Below are 18142 nucleotides of genomic sequence, written 5' to 3' on the forward strand. Positions count from 1 at the left end.
GGTATGTTTTGCATCATTTTCAAAACCTATCCTCTGGTCATGAATATGGAGGAGAATCTTCAGAAGCATCAAGGTCACAAGATATATAGATCATAGAATTTTAGATCTGGAGCTGGAAGGGACCTCAGAAGCTATTTAGTACAACCCCTTCATTTTACATATCAGGAAACTGAGGCCCAGGAAGTTATTTTACAGAGGTCACACAAGTATAAGCATTAGAGGCAGGATTTGAACCTGAATCCTGTGATACTATCCAAAGCATATGTTGTTATTTTTTGTTTTTGTTCTATACTTAATTCCACTTACTGCTCAGGAGCTGCTATTTCTGGATTCCCTTGACCTGGCTCAGATATACAGAAGAGGAGGCACAAAAGACAAATTTATTCCTAATGTATATACAAAATTTTCAGAGCCCTACAAAAGAGAACATGTGTACTCATAACTCAAGAAAGAGAGGGACTCACCATTGGATGCAGAAAGGTCTAGGATTCTCTGAAAATATACTTTTATAGTTTGTTTAGTATTAATGACGAGATAACAATTCTGAGAAAACTTTCCCAATGGTGCTGATATGACCAGCTAGTTTATTATGATCAGCACATTTTTAATACCCTTTGTAGATATGTGCAATTATTTTCAGTTTCAAACCTGCAGTTTGTAGGTCTGCCAAAATCTGACCTAAGCAGACAATCATTTTTGTGGGAGTTTTAGATCTTGGACAGTGAATATGTTTCTTGGATTCAGGACCACAGACAGCAACTGGTTGCTTTCAAGTAAAATGAATACTAGCAAATTTATTTTGGATAATTTTTGTAAAGCTTTTCTCAAAAGTAGGTTAGAAAAATATAAGGGTAGTGTATATTCATTTTCCCCTTTGTGATAATATTTTCTAAAATATGGATGAAGAGAAACATTGAACATTTGGGCTCTAGGCAGTTGCTAAGCCATCATCATTATTAGTCTTTAGAATTATCATTAATCAAAAGCAACAAAATCTTATTGGTATGAAGAACTTGTAAAATTTTTTCCATTCAAATTTTCAGATTCTCATAATGATTCTTAAGATTGAAATGTACATAGAAGTTGAAGGGCTTTATGACTGGGGTATATTTCTGAGAGAAAGACAGGAAAAGGATTGAAAAGTGGTATATACATTTTTGTGTAAAGGTGACTAGCTGACCTAGTATAGAGGACTAGAATTGGAGTCAGGAAGGGCTGAGTTCAAATTTAACCTTGGATACTTACTAGCTTTGTAACCCTGGGCAAGTCACTTAAACTCTCTTTCCCTAAGTTTCCTGAAATGTAAAATAGGGATAATAATAGCACCCACTTTTCAAGGTTGTAAGGTTCAAATGAGACAATTAACATTTAATAAGCACCTACTATGTGTCAGGTACTTACTACTTGCTGGGTACCATGCTAAACACTGGTGATACAGAAAGAAGCAAAAGTAGCCCCTACCCTCAAGGAGCTTGCAGTCTGATGGGGGAGACAAGATACAAACCTTTACAACACAAGCTATATACAGATAAATAGAAAATAATCAACAAGAGGAAAGCACTAGAATTACGAGGGATTGGAAATGGCTTATAGGAAAAGTTGGGATTTTAGTTAGGACTTACAAGAAGTCAGAGAAGTCAGTAGTTGGAGCAGAGGAGAGAAAGTATTCCAGAAATGGGGGACAATGAGAGAGAATGCTTGAAGGCAAGAGATGAAGTGTTTTATTTATGTAAAAGCTAGGAAACCAGTGTTACTGTATTGAAAAATATGTGTCAGGGAGTAAAGTAAAAAGACTGGAAAGATAGAATGAGGATAAGTTATGAAGGGCTTTGAATGCCAAAAAGAATATTTTATATTTGATGTTGGAGGCAATAGGAAGCCACTGGAATTTATTGAGTTTGGGGATGGGGAAAGGGCAACATGATTAGGCCTGTACTTTAGGAATATCACTTTATTGGCTAAATGGAGGATGGGTTGGAGTGGAGGAGACTTTTCGGAAGGCAAACCCATTAGCAAGCTATTGCAGTAATCCAGGTGTGAGGTGAGGGCCTGTGCTAAAGTAATGACTGTCAGAAGAGAGAAGTGGGCATGTTGCCAAGGTGAAATCAACAGGCCTTGGCAACAGCTTGGTTATAAGGGGTGAGACCAAGTAAGGAATTCACAGTGACTCCTAGGTTTGTAAGTGAGCACTGGGAGGATGATGTTGCCCCCACAGTAAAAGAGATGGTAAGAATGGGGTAAAGTTTAAGGAGAAAGAGAATTTCCATTTTGGGTATATTTAGTGTAAAATGTTTACTGAACATCCAGTTAGAGAGGCTTAAAAGTCAGTTGGAGATGTGAAATTGGAGGTCAGCAAGGACATTGCAGCAGGTTAAGTAGACTTGAGAATCATTAGCATAGAGACAGTAATTAAATCCGTGGTAGCTGATGAGATCACCAAGTGAAGTGGTCTGGTGGGGCAAGAGGAGGACAGAACTTTGAGGGACACCCTGGGGGGTGTGAACAGGAGGAAGGTACAGCAAAGGTGAGAGGAGTGGTCAGGTAGGCAGGGGGAGAACAGGAGAGCGGTGGCCTGAAACCTAGAGAAGAAGAGAGAATCCAAGAGAAGAGACTGAGCAGCAGTGTCAAAGATTGCAGGAGGGCCAAGAAGGAGACTTGAGAAAAGGCCATTGGGTTTGGCAACTGATGCAATGAATAGGCCATAAAGAAAGGGAGAAGGGAGAAAGTCGAGGCCACCATGGTGGACAGCCTGTTTGAGATGTTAAGCCATAAAGGGCAAAAGAGATCACATTATCATAGGTAGCAGGGAATAGAAGGAACAAGTTAATATTTGTAGAATGTTTGTAAAGTGCTTAACACAGTGCCTTGTACATAGTAGGTGCTTAATAAATGCCTATTCCTTTCATCCCCCTGCTGTCACTGTTTTTATCTTATGTCCGCAAGTTAGGTTTGGAAATCAAGCATCTTTGATAAATGATTAGAAATAGGCATGAAGCCCCAGCTCACTATTAGAATCTCTGTGAAGATCTGGAAATAACTCTTACTCAAGATAGAGATGAATAGGAATCAGGAGTATAACAAAATTTTTTCTCACCTTAGTGGCAAGTACCTGGTTGATCTTAATTTTAACGCTTTGTTATAACAAAGCACTTTCTATTGAGAGAAATTTCTCCTGTTAGCATGATTACACCCTCAAAGAAGAAAAGTGAGGTGAAGAAATTATGAGGGAATGTATTGTTTTCATGATTCATGTGACAAGCAATCACATGTGTGAGATGACAGACCCATTGTATCAATGAACAAATAAGCAGGTATTATAAGGATATTAAATAACAATAAAAATGTTAATGATCTCAAGTGGCAAATTCTAATACAAAAAGAAAAGAAAGGAAAAAAATATTTGGGATTTCTGATTATAGAGTCAAGAGAACATCAGGCATTGGGGATTTTTTTTTTTGTAATTGAGAATGGCTAATAAGATTGGTAACAGGCCGAGAGGGGTTAATAGCCTGAGAAGAAATTGTTTATAAAAAATGGAGGGAGGAAGGAAATAAATAGGTAAAGAATTTCACAACACCTAACTGGAAAAACACCCCTTGTGTACCTAAACATGAGCATTATTTACCAAAAGCTTTCTACTTGGGTTCTGTTTTTTTCTTATTTCACCCATTTCTGATATGAAAGATGTCAGAGGTGTGCATGCGTGTGTGTGTGTGTGTGTGTGTGTGTTTTCCCTAGGATGTGATCTGGAAAATAAGGTTACTCTTACAGGATTTACTTTTCTGTCATCTTTTCAAGGATACTTACATTCCCTTAAGTGGCATACAAGTAGTTATTTTTAAACTTATGATTTGAGATAAATAATTTAACTGAGAAAGTAATTTAACCATTTAACAGATGACATTGAAGTGAAGGTTAAAAATGCTTCCCTTAAAGAAAAATAGTGCTCAGATAGATTAGTAAGTACATTAAGACTTAAAAAAAAATAAATTCCTTGTATTATTTCTATGAAACAATATTCTAAATTAGCTTAAAGTAAAATTTTGATATGAAAGTCTACATTTGAATGTAATAATAATAGCTAATATTTATATAGTATTTACCATGTGCCAAGCACTGCACTAAGTACTTTTATTCATTAACTCTGTGACCTATAGATAAGCTAATGGATATTATGAAAATATTTCCTGAGTTTTCTAATTTTTACTACACATACAGTTATGTTGTTTACTGAAAATTTACAAGATGAAAATCATTACATATGGTCATAAAGTAAGCTTTTCTGATTCTTGCAGCAACTAGAACACATGGATGAACACAAAAGATAAGCTGTTAAATCATAATTTAAAATTACTGTATGCCCTATACAGCACCCCAACTTAATGAAAACCATTTGTAGCCTTTACAAAAGTTATTTTTCAACCACTACAATAATTTTTAATGGTTCCTCAGTAATTGTTTTTTTCTACTATTAGCAGGGGAGGGGATGTGGAACAAAGTTAACAGTTCATTATTGTTAACATTAAAACATTCTACAAAAAGAAGATTCATTGATGGAAAAAAAAATAATATGAATTACCACCATCATCAAATAGAATGGTCTGCTCTTAAATGTAACTGATGTAATGCTTAGAACTCAGCAAAACAAGTTTAGTCATCCCAGTTCCTTCCTAATGAAAAACATACATTAATGTTTCCTACAGATGAAAAGACTTGAAATGGGAATGAAAATGTATAGCCAAGAAGAAGCAGCTATTCTTCGTTGTTGGAAATGTAGAAAATGTATAGCAAATCCCAGTCATTTCACAAACTGTTCTGGAAACCAGTTGTCAGAGGTAAGTATGGACTATTCTACTTTACAAAGTATTCACTAAGAACTTCTTTAGAGAGTTTTGACTCTCAGGCTAGGCAAGTTCTAAGCTGGCTCTTATTTTGACCACCGAAAGTTTCTGAAAAGCTCCTTTTCCCACTGATAATATTCATTAATACCCATAGTTGTGAAAATGTGATGTGCCTTTAAAAATTTTTAGTGTAATATTCTAAAAGTTCAAAAAGCAGGGATTTTACTTCATGCACAAATGGCTCTTTAAACTGTGGATAAGCCACCCTGCAGTAGTGATTACAATAAAGTTAAGTTTAGTATCCTTTTGGGAAAGGGCAAAAATCAAACAAATTTGTCACATAGTTGTTCAGTTTTAGATAATAGCATTATCTTCCCAAAAGTCTATATATTTTAGCTTGATATAATGGAAGAAGTATTCAATTTGGAGTCAAGAGACCTAACTCCTGACCTGGATTCCAGCTTTAGCTCTATTCATTTGCTGTGTGACCTTGAACAAAGGTCATCACTGCTCTGGGCTTCTTCAGTTTTCCCAGCTGCAAAATGAAGCCTCTGAATCTCTAGGTACCTTTCCAAAACATTCTGCAATATTATGGGTAATAGCTACAATATTAAAAAAAAAGTTTAATTAGTTTTATAAGAAATTACCCAAGGGATCATTATTGGAAGCATTGGTAAAGTCAAATGATGTGAACATGTTTTCTAATAATATAATTGAAAATGTTAAGCATTTTTTTCAACTTTTTATGCTTTAAATTGAAACACATGATAAATATCTTGTAAAAACAATAAGAAAACTTCAGAATCCATAAAATTTATTTTAAAATTAAATGCCCTCGTGCAAATCAACTTAACCCTGGATTTTTAAGGAGAGAGGCAGAGAATAGCAGTAATAGCAAACTAAAAGACGATGCATTAGCTCCCTCTGCTGCCTAATTAATATAGTTTACTTCTCTCCTTATGTCTGCATCCTGCTGACATCATTAATGATGTTGTTTCATAATTAGTCATAAATCAAAAAGCTGCATACATATTAAAAGCTGAATACATTATACTTTTCTAAAAAAATCTTAGGAACATAGCTTGTAGGGGAAGTTTTAATTTTAATCTTTGAAAGCAAATGTAGTGTTTGAGATATTTTGGTGTGGAGTTAGGACTCTGAAATCTGATTCCTATTCACTTTTCATTCCTGAATTTATATGTTTTCATTATATCTTGTTTCATCTATACTTTTTTGTTTTTAATTTAATGGTTTTATATTAATTTCATAACCATATATAAGCATAAGATGCCTTTGCAGCATCTAGAACCCTTCCATGATAATAATATTTTTTAAATAAAAGAATGTAATGTTGCATAGTTAATAGAAAACATTACTTGGGCATCAGGAATACTCAGGCTTGAGTTCTACCCCTGAAACATGCTGATTGTGAAACCCTGGGTAAGACACTTAACCTCTCAAATCTCCCAGCAGCTGTCTAAGATAGGGATTCTTAACTTGGGGTCCATAGAAAGGAGACCATGAATAGATTTCAAGAGCTCTGTGAATTGGATGGGAATAATTTTACATCTGAAATTTCTCTAATATTTAAATAATTTATCATTTCATTAAATTAAGAATGTAGGCAAGAAATCTTATTTTGAGAAGTGTTTCACAGATTTTCTCGGGCTACTAAAAGGGATCCACAATACCAAAATCATCAAGGACTCCTGCTCTAAGTCTTGAAGTTGTAGAGAAGGTATTGACTTCCATGGGTACAAGCAATTCTTCAATTAGGAGTTCCTTATACCAATGAAAACACAGTTATAGTTCCTATTCCTAAAAATAAAGTTTCCATATTAACTTTGTGTAAAACATGTTTTTATTTTTCTTTTTTTTCCTGCTTTTTTAGAGGGGGGAGGGTAGGGCAATTGGGGTTAAGTGACTTACCCAAGGTTTTTGTGTTAAGTGTCGGAGGCCAAATTTGAAGTCAGGTCTTCCTGACTCCAGGGCTGGTACTTTATTTACTATACCACCTAGCCACCCCAAAACATGTTTTTCTATGAAAACATGGGTGAAAAGTAGTTGATAGTATCCAATTTACAATTAAGTAACGCTTCTTTCTGTATTTACAGTCTTACCTTGGCCTGTTTTCTTCACCTCAGTTACCAGAAAAAGGAAACAATACTATACAAATCAGCTTCATTTTCTTTCCCCTGTCTTCTAGTCTATGTCAGTTGCTATAACTAATCTTCTTTTTCATTGTCATGGAAGCATAATTTGTATTTTAACTATTTAGAGAAAATCTATATTCTTTGATTGTGCAGATATAATATTCATTACTTATAGGTATATTAACTTACTGTTTTAATTTAAAAAGAAAATTGTGCTAATTTCCTAGTATGCCTTTGTGGTTTCATTATAATCCCTTAAAGCATAGCAGACTAATAACCCTTTCTTTATTTTTAGTTCATCCTTTAAAGTTTACCAGTTCTAAAAGGCCAAGGAAATTAAATTCCCATGGAAGTAATAATAATGTTTTTTTCATTAGTAAAGGGAGATAGAGTAGAACCACCAAAAAAAGTGAAAAAGTATTAAAATATTCTGCTAGGGAAAATGCAGTTTAAATGTACAAAAGCCTCAGAGAAAAACTTTGGCAAAAATCTTCATGAATATGAAGTTGTTGATAGCTCTACATGAGGACCATGTCTCATGCTAATTTATAACCCCCATAGGTCTCCTATATAATGGACATTCAATAAATATTTGTTGATGAATTTTATTGATTGTAACTTATTTTGGTTACGTTGCATAATTATTGTTTTATCTCTTATTTATCAGGTCCTACATTAATCCTTTAGGAAGGAAACATAAAATTTTATTTTTATGTTAAATTTTATTTATGTGTTCCTATGGTACACATCTGGCAAATATAACAAGGAAGAATTTTGAATTTAATAATAAAATACCAGACATGTCTATTTGCTAGTTTACAACTTTTAGTTTCTTAAAGTACCTTTGCTAAGAAATTTTTAGCAGTTTGAATAAATCTATACAATATCCCTCAAACTCTGGAAATAAATTAATGGTGCATTAATGAGCTTTATTGTAATGGAATTAGGCTAAAGTTACTAAAAACATTGGCTTCTAGAGAAAAGAATAGTAAAATTGTGTCAGAGATGTCAATCTAAGTAGAGAGGACCATCTGGTATAGTTAGAGCAGAAGTTGTGGGTTCCAGCCTGTCTCTGACATTTAAGAGCTTTGTGACCTTAGACAATATACTTAAACCTGTATGAGCTTCAGCTTCCTCCTCAGTAAAAAGCCTATACTACCTTAAATGTTGTTGTGGGGAACAAGAATAATTTGAATATTTAATATTTGCCTTGAAGTTATAACAAAGCCTATGACTGAAGTATCATACAGATATCAGGTACTACCAGTTTGATTGATGTCCAATATATTCCTTTCCATTTGCCACTATCAGCATATAAGTTTTACCAGTTCTTCAGTACAAGTAGTAACAGAAGTAATTATCTTTTTACATTATCTAATTTGTGATTTATTAAAATTTATTATTTATTTATGATATGTTAAGCAATAAGTAAAAAGCTAATCTGATATGTCTATCTGTAATTTTCTAGAGAATAAATTGCTAGCAAATTTCTTAACCTAGAAAAATTGAAGGTAGTAGTAGCTAATAAAGAAGTAAAGAGGGTACATAGATATGAAATTGAAGAATTCTGTTTTAAACTAGTTTATTGGGATGTTTTGGAAATTATGACAATCGAAATGTTTTAGTTAGTAATTAATTTAAAATTCTAATAGTATTCAAGGAACAATTGAAGTTTTAGAAAATTTGAAATAACTAAGAATATATAGAATGCAATTAATCTAAACTAAAGCACTTACAATTCTTTTTCCACAAGAAATCCTTAAATTTGTTGGAGAAGGGGGAGAAATCTTGGAACCTTGTGAAACCATTAACTAGAGATATGAATGGGAGAGGATTCTCTCTATTTCTGTCTATTTCAAGTAGTTGACTTAAAGGCATGCAGTTGCATGAGGAGTAAGAGGAGTGGCTGACCAAGCATCACCCTAATAGATGAAAAATTTGAAAAGGCAGAGGTGGTAAAAATAGAAACCACATTTACACATGTGTTCCTTAATGCTCAATAGAATTTGTATCTAGGTTCCCCATACCATTTCTAACTATGTAGCAACCGTTTTGTTTTATCTAAGTAATAAGGCTATCATATCAAACTCTCTCTATATTAGAATACCCAGAATTTCTGGGAAAACATAAAATACTGAAATCAATATTTTAACTAAATTCAGCATTATTTATTGAGTAACTGGTAAGTATAGACCACTGTGCTAGGAAAGATTAAATTTTAAATAATCAGTGATCTCTGCCATCATGGTGCATACAAACTGGTAGGAGTAGGGAATGGGGATATTCACAGTGAATAATATCAGCCGTGGCTATTTACTTTAGTTTTCTGTTAACTATGGCCATATGAATTATTAAACTTAATATATAAATGAAGTATATGAGCCTGAGAAAGAGGGTCCTGATCTGCTGTGTGCATGTTGGTTGCCTATAAGCCAGATTGAAAATGGATTTGTGTCATGACTGATTGTGGCTTGTCTCATCCCAATTCCCAGGTATAAAATTCAGATCCCTTTGACTTGAGGGAAGAGCTGGAAAAAAGAGAATCAAAGGCTCTTTGCTTGCTATTTGCTTGCTGCCAGTTTGCAACTGGAATTCTGCTATGACTGACTGACTGGCTTCTCTCCTCTTCCTTCCCAGGTATAAAATGTCCTTCAAAAATATCTGTTATCAGCTACACAAATTGTGTCTGGACACCAAGTGAGCTGAATGTAGAAGCTTTATGCTTTCGTGTTTTAAAGCTAGACATAAGCCTTGTTTTGTCCTTAGTAATACATTTTACTCATTAGAATTTTCATGTTATGTATATTTTTACTATTTGCTATATTTTTATTTGATGTAGAATAGGTAATACCATTTGATGCTTTTGATCTGAAGAGGACTATCTTTTAGGGAAAGTTAACAGCTATAGATTTAGACAAATAGTTCTTGGAAAGTTTACAGGTCGTGTTACCAAAAGGAGGACAAGAAGCCTTCTCCACAAGGTAGTACTCTCATGTACCCGATAGTGTAGTCTGTTAGTACCAAAAGCACAATACATTTTTAGGTATTTTTATAAAAAATTGATTCAACATCTGCCAAAAGCTTCCTCAAATGTATATTTGAGAAATGTAGCCTATTAGACACATTAACTATTTTTTTTATAATTTTATTAGTTCTTTGAATTGTTAAATCTTCAGAAATTAAACTGCCTGACTCTATTATTCCAGGATCTTGCAAACATACTTTCACTGAGTTGTGGTTTATATTATGTTCTCAAACTTACAAAAGGCTAATTCAGAAATCATCTATTTGAACACCTTTTTATCTTCTTTAACAAAAAGTTAGTTGAAAACAGTGTCTGTTATATTACACATTTTTTCTTATACAAGAACTTAGGACAAGAAGTCATTAAATTTGTTGGAGAAGGGGGAAAAATCATTCCTCTTGTTATTTTTCCTTTCTTTTTGTGTAAAAATGTAATCTGACAAGTGGTGTGCTGGAGCTACCTCATACTTGCTTATGAGAGCTGATTGTGAAATTTTTGTTAGTATTTGCATCTCAGAAGTTAGCAAAATTACAAATCAGAGCTTGATTTTATTTTTGTTTCATTGATTGTTTAGACTTAAGTGATGGATAAAATGTTAGTAAGGCAGGTTTAACTTAAAAGTATTTCCTATCTACATTTTTTTTCAGAGAACTGGTTGTTAAATATTAACTGCATACCCCTGCCTAATGTTTTCTCATCTTGACTTAGATGCCAAGAAACTGAGTACAGAGTACTCTAGTGAGTAGCCATCATATTCTAATACCATATTAATAATACCATATTCTAATACCATAATTAATTCTAATACCAGAAATTTAAAAGGGAAAATCCAGAAAAAGAGCCAGTAGTAAAATCTGTGGCCTCAAATGCTTATACAAAAATATCAAAAAGTTCATAGGGTACACAATAGAATCTGAAGATTCTTATACATGGGGGCAAATCTGATCTCACTAAGACTAGGTAAGATGAAACCTATGACAAGACTATAGCTCTGGATTGGTATACCTTTTAAAAAGTGGAAGGGTTGTGTCTTTAAGGTATATTTGTGTGAGGAAATCCAGGAGCCAGGTGAGGGGAAGCATAATGGAGAATATTTGTATGAATGTAAAAGGAGAAATAAAAGAAATGATTTTGTTATTCGAGTATACTACAGACCACCTGAATAGAAAGAGGAAATAAATGAAGAGTTTTGGGGAGACATCACAAGCCTGGAACAGAGACGTGATGTAATAGTGATAGATTTCTTCAGTTATCTAGACATCTGCTAGAGCTCTCTATGGCATAGTGATAGTTCCATCCTTTGAAAAATTGAACAACCAATAAGGAGAAATTCTATTCTGGATCTGATTTTCAAAGAGTTGTTGAGGTAGAAATGATTAGAAACTTGGGGGAGGAAATTACCACCCCAGCTTAGAGTTTGTAACAGATAAGAGTTTGAGATTTAGGCACAGTCTGACATAGATTTACTTAGATTAAAATGTTTCAGGGGAAGTCAGCCTAGGATGGGGTCAGAGAGGGCAGAGGGGAGGGCATTTGAATGAATGAGAGATATTCAAAAACAAAATTATGAAACTACAAAGGGAAATAGTTTCAATGAAGAGGTAAAATTTGTCTGAAAAGACCAATATGGGCTAATGGGGAATTTACCAACCAACTTAAATTTTATTTAGTTAGAAAAATGAAAAAAAAATTTTTTCTTTCCCTCTCTCACCCACCATTGGAAAAAGAAAAACAAAACCCTTGAAGCAAATATGAAGAGTCATGCAAAACAAATTCCCATATTGGCCATGTCAAAAACATATTATTTTAAAAGAGCTGTACAAATAATGGAAGCAAATCACAAGATCAGGTCACAGATGATGAATATAAAGAGCATGGCACAGTACTTTAAAAATAGTGTCAGGAACACCAAAGCTCAGAATGAGATGAGGCTGGCAAGGGAGCTAAGAATAATAAAAAGGGTGCTTTTAAAGCAATTCTGAGAAAAAAAAGGAGACTCAAACCTTTCTTTAGATGGATGAGATGATAATACCTGACAAAAGAGAAATGGCAGACGTTCAACTCTGTATTTTGTTTCTGTTTTTCCCTGCAAAAGAGAACAAATTTTACAGTGGAAATGACAACAAAAACATCCAACCCGGAGTTTCATATCCAAGACAAGACAGTAAGAGAGCATCAATCTGTTCTTGATGAATTCAAGTCACCTAGCCCAGATCAGCTACAACCTCAGGTCCTAAAAAAACTGGCAAGTGCAGTTACTGAGTTGCTGTCAGTGATATTTGAATGATAATGGAAAACAAAAGCAGTACTACAGATTTTGAGAAGGGCAAACACATACCAGTTTTCAAAACAGGAGACAACATAGTTTACAAACTTTAGGTCAGTGACTTTGATTTCTGTTCTTGGGAGAATTCTAAAAGCTCTTCAAAGAGGTAGCTGTTGAATATTTTGAAAAGGAAACAGTGATCACAAAGAGCCAGCTTTGATTCATCAGTAACAAGTCATGACATGACAAACTAACTCCTTTGACAGTATTACTAGACTAGTAAATGAGGGCAATGCTACACATTATAGTTTACCTAGATTTTAGCAAAGCTTTTATTAAAGTATCTCAAACTTTTCTTGTGAAGAGAATGGAGAGATTCTGATTTAATGATAATGCAATCAGATGAATTCAAAGCTAGTTATTTTTAGCTTTCATGTGTACAAGATTTTAGTTCCAAATTTTAATCCCCTCTTCTTTCCCTCCCTCTCCTTCTCTCTTCTGAAAATGGTAGACAGTTTGACATAGTTTATACATGTACTATCATGTAAAACATATTCCCATATGTGACACAGTTGTGGAAGAAGACACAGATTAAAAGGAAATAAAACCATAAGAAAAAATAAAGTAAGAGAAAAAATCTGCTTTGTTCTGCATTATGAGTCTATCAGTTCTTTATCTGGATGTGTATAGCATTTTTCTTTGTGAGTTCATTGTACTTGTCTTGGATCATTGTGTCGCTGAGAAGAACTGAGTCATTCATAGTTGATCATCATATGATGTTGCTGATACTGTCTTCTGGTTCTGATCATTTCACTTTGCTTCAGTTTGTACAAGCTTTTCCAGGCTTTTCTGAAATCTGCATGTTTATTATTTCTTATTGCACAATAGTATTCCATTACATGCATATACCACAGCCTGTTCAGCCATTCCCCAATAGATGAACATCCCCTCAGTTTTCAATATTTTACCACCCTAAAGAGGGCTGCTATAAATGTTTTTGCACATGTAGATCCTTTTTCCCTTTTCATGATCTCTTTTGGATACAGACTTAGTAGTGGTATTGCTGGATGAAAGGGTATGCACAATTTGGTGGTCCTTTGGACATAGTTCCAAATTGCTCGACAGAGTGGTTGTATCAATTCACGCCTCCACTTGCAGTGTATTAGTATCCCAATTTTTCCACATCCTCTCCAACATTTATAATTTTCCTTTTTTGTCATATTAACCAGTCTGATTTGGTGTGAGATATTTCAAAATTATTTTAATCTGCATTTCTCTAATCAAAAGTGATTTAAAGCACGTCTTCATATGCCTGTAGATATCTTTGATTTCTTCATCTGAAAACTGTTCATATCTTTTGACCATTTTTTCAATGAGGAATGGCTTGTATTCTTATAAATTTGACTCAGTTCTCTATATATTTGAAAAATGAGGCTTTTAATAGAAACACTTGCTGTAAAGACAGTTTCCTAGTTTTCTGCTTTCCTTCTAATCTTGTTTGCATTGGTTTTGTTTATACAAAAGCTTTTCAATTTAATGTGATAAAAATTATATATTCTACATTTTGTAATGCTCTCTATTTCTTGTTTGGTCATGAATTCTTCTCCTACCCATAGTTCTGATGGGTAGGCTATTCCTTGCTCTTCTAATTTGATTGCTTCATTGTCTATGGTACATTTTAGCCTTCCTGATATCTTTTAATTAGGTTTGTTTTTGCTTTTACTTTGTCTAAGATCAGGATTGTAACCCCTGATTTTTTTTTCTTCAACTGGAGCATAAAAGAGTCTGTTCCAGTCTTTTACCTTTACTTTGTGTGTGTCTCTCTGGTTCAAGTATGTTTCCTGTAAGCAGCATATGGTAGGATTCTGGTTTTTGATCTGCTCTGGTTCTCCTCTTCTGTTTTGTCAAAGGGTTCATCCCATTCACATTCACAATTATGATCACTGCCTGTGTATTTCCCTCTATCCCACTGTTTCTCTTGTTTGTCCTCTCTCTCCTTCCTCCCTTTCCCACCTCACTAATGGTTTGCTTCTCTCTACCACTTCCCCTGATCTGCCCTTCCTTATGTCAGTGCCCACCCTCTTAAATCTCTTCCCCTCCTACTTCCCTGTTGGAGAAGATAGATTTCTATCGTGTATACTATTCCTTCTTTGAACCAATACTGCTGAGGGTAAGGTTCAAGCAGTGCTCATCACCTACCCTCCCATTTTTCCCTCCGTTGTAGAAGGTCTTTCTCACCCTTTCATGTGTGATAATTCGCCTCATTAGACCTTTCCCTTCCTTTTGCACTCTTTGTATTCCTCTTTCTCATACCTTAATTATTTTTTGTCATTCCCTCAAATTCACCTTATTATTATTCACCCATATTGTCTGCATGTGTGTATCCCTTCTATCTGTACTATTAGTGATACATTTTAAAGGATTACAAGTATTATCTTTCCATGTAGGGATGTAAAACACTTTAGCTCTGTTGAATCCCTTGTCTTCTTTTACCTGTTTATGCTTCTCTTGGGACTTGATATTGGAGGTCAGATTTTTTTGTTTAGTTCTGATCTTCTCTTTATGAAGGCTTGAAATCCTTCTATTTTATTGAATGATTATTTTTCCCCATGATGTCTCATGCCTAATTTTGTCCAGTACTTACTTGGTTGTAGTTTTAGCTCCTTTGCCCTCCATGTTCTGTGACCTCCGATTCTTTAATGTTGCAGCTGCCAGGTCCTGTGTGATCCTGATTGTGATTCCACAATATTTGAATTGTTTCTTTCTGGTCACTTGTAATATTTTTTCCTCAACCTAATAGTTCTGAAATTTGGCTGTAATGTTCTTTGGGGCTTTTTATTTTGAGATCTCTTTCCTGAAGTAATCTGTAGATTCTTTCAATGCCTCAGATTTCCTTGATAATTTATTGAAAGATGTCTGGTCCTCTTTTTGATTATGACTTTCAGGTAATCCGATGATTCTGATATTGCCTTTCCTGGATCCATTTTCCAGGTCAATTGTTTTTCCCATGAGGTATTTTACCTTTTCTTCCATTTTTTCATTCTTTTCAATTTGTTTGATTGATTCACGATGTCTCATAGAGTTATTAGCTTTCACTTGCCCAATTCTAACTTTTAAAGTATTGTTTTCCCCAATTGGCTTTTTTAACTTTCTTTTCCATTTGGCCAGTTGTACTCTTTAAGAAATTTTCTTCAGTGGATTTTTGTATTTCCTTTTTTATTTGGCCAATTCTACTTTTTAAGCAGTTTTCCAAGCAGTTGACTCTTTTTGCATAATTCTCTTGCATTAACTCTCATTTCTTTTCCCGCTTTTTCTTCTACCTCTCATATGATTTTTTTTGGTCATAAAACCTGTGCACTTTATTTTATAAAAGAAATGGTCAAAAAAGTTATTCAGAAAACTATATGAGGTGTAAAATAGTGAGTGACCTCTTGATTTAGCCTTGTGGTCCTTTTTTTTGTCTTTCTCATATGATTTTAAAGCTCCTTTTTGAACTCTTCCATTAAGATCTTTCTGTGCTTGATACTCCTCTCCATTTTTCTTTGGGGTTTTACCCATAAGTGTTTTGACATTTTTGTCTTCTTCTGAGTTTGTGTCTTGGTCTTCCCTGTCACCAGAATCACTTTCTGTGGTTAGATTCTTTTTTTGTTGTTGTTTTCTGCCCATCCTTTTTTCTTGTTGTTGTTTTTTACCTTTCTTTTAAATTTGATCTCACTGACTGCAGCTTCTTTCACTAATGATTGCAGGCCCTGGCTGCTTACCTGGTGCTGCACTGATGTTACTCTGAGGCCCCAGGGGCACTGTCCTGTCTGGTACTGTACTGAGGGCATGGGGTGGGGGTGGGTTGCTGGTGCTAGAGGCTGTAGGGATCTAGCAGCTTTGGGGTCTGGTGTTTGCTGAGGCCTGGTAGGGTATTTCTGCATTTCCCTGTAGCTACACTGAAACATGAAGGTCTGGCCTTTAGAGGTTGCCTATTTGCCCCGGGCGATGCTGCTGCAACTCTTTTTTTTGCCTAGGTACCCATAGAGTAGTCATCTACCTGTTTGCCTGGGGCAGTGCTGGAGCACATGTAGATCTGGCCACTGGAGGATGCCTCTTTGCGAGGCGCTATGCTGAAGCACCTGATCATTCTCAGAGGCGGAGTCTGCTGGTTCCCTCAGTTATGCTAAGACACCTGGCGGGGGCTCATGTTGTTGGTGTTTTCCTGTGCCACCACACTGGACCTCAGGATTTCCTGCTGGTTTGCTGAGGTGGGGCTTACTGGGATGCTTCCCATCCTGGGCTGCTCTCTCCTTTCATCCAAGTGAAGTGGACTTTTCTTGCTGATCTTCAAAGTTTCTTGGGCTAAAATATCGTTTCACCCTGTCTTTTTGCTGGTTCTGTTGTTCCAGGATTTGTTTTGGGTATCTATTTTATGGCTTTTTGCAGCTGAGTATGGGAGAGTTGCAGTGGTTTACTGGTTACTCTACCATCTTGGTTCCCAGAAGTCCTCCCAATATCTCTTTTTGTTGGAGTTAACTCTGGGAGTAGTTGTTAATGGTTGGACATCTCCTGTGGAGTGCCCTAGGGATCTGTGTTTGGCAATGTCTGTTTAACATTTTTATCTATGACTTGGATAAAGGCCAGTGGCATACTGATCAAATTTGCAAGTGACATTAAGCTGAAAGGGATAGCTAACATACTGAATAACAGAGATTGGATCCAGAAATATCTTGACGGGTTAGAATTTGGGGCTTAATAGAAGATGATATTAAGTAGGGATAAATGCAAAATCTCTCACTTTAGCATACAAAATACTAACAAATATAGATAGCAGTTATTCTGAAAAAGATCTTTAGGTTTTAGTGGATTGTAAACTCAAAATGTGGCAGCCACAAACATAAGGGGCTCTCAAGCTACTTTAAAGGAGACATATCTTCCAGGAATAGGGAACTGATAATACACAAATACTCTGGAGTATTTCATTCAGTTCTAGGCATCTGTGTTTAAGGACACTAATAAACCAGAGAATGTTCAGAGGAGAAAAACAGGAAAGTGTATGGCCTTGACTCTATGATGTGAGAATGGGTTGAAGGAACTGGGCATGTTTAAGCCTTAAGAAAAGAGTGTTCTGGGAAGTCATGATGCTTGTGTTCAAGTATTTAAAGGCCTATCATTTGGAGGAGAAATTAGACTAGGTCTTTTCCCTCACAGGAAACAAATCCAGAAGTTAGATGTGGAAGTTGCAAAGCAGGAAGAACTTCCTAACAGGGTTGTATCAAAGTGAAATGATACATCTTGATAAGTGGTAGATTTCACTTAAGGTTAAGGTTCTCCTACAACCTCTAACAACACCCGCCAACCCCCATGCTATGTATGCCCTCAGTACAGCACCAGACAGGACAGTCCCCCTTGGGCCTCACAGCAGCATCAGTGCAGCACCAGGTAATTGGTCAGTGCCTGCAAATCACTAGTGAATAAGTGGTGACTGGGTGATTTTTTTGTCTTGTATGGTTTTGAATATTTCACTTCTGAGGTCCCTTCCATTACTCAAATTGTGTAATTCTGTGAACACAAGACAGACTCTTTGGAAAAGACAATAACAGACTTGCAACTCAAACATATAGATACAGAAAGAAAATAATGGGGATTAAAATTAATAGGCAATTGTAAGACACCTGAGACTTCTATAAAACAAGAAAACTGTACTTGAATATAGGATGTAAAGAGATAAGTATTATAAGCCTTCCAGGAGAAAAAAAAATCATGGAAAAAGAAAGCCTGAATGCTTTACTTCAGGAAATTAAGAAAAATCATGGAGAAATATTGGAAACAAATGACAGAGTACATATCAAGGGAATCTATAGAAGACCAACAA

The 18142-nt window shown here is 35.2% G+C and overlaps 1 protein-coding gene across 15 annotated transcripts in view; it reads left to right on the plus strand.

Moving 5' to 3' along the window:
* The window catches only part of RNF180 (ring finger protein 180), a 225207-nt gene that overhangs the window by 43150 nt on the left and 163915 nt on the right, over positions 1 to 18142 (plus strand). For 12 of the 15 annotated variants that reach the window (XM_069096397.1, XM_069096401.1, XM_069096402.1 and 9 more), the window contains one exon: positions 4704 to 4835. In XM_069096397.1, coding sequence (XP_068952498.1) covers positions 4704 to 4835 — 132 coding nt within the window. Of the gene's footprint in view, positions 1 to 4703; positions 4836 to 9490; positions 9632 to 10584; positions 10758 to 18142 lie in introns of those variants that run through there. The other 3 variants (XM_069096399.1, XM_069096398.1, XM_069096400.1) reach the window with 2 other exon arrangements.

The sequence above is a fragment of the Petaurus breviceps genome, unplaced genomic scaffold (assembly GCF_028583685.1).
Source record: "Petaurus breviceps papuanus isolate PSGF00001 unplaced genomic scaffold, PetGlider_PUasm1.0 229, whole genome shotgun sequence".
NCBI lineage: Eukaryota > Metazoa > Chordata > Mammalia > Diprotodontia > Petauridae > Petaurus > Petaurus breviceps.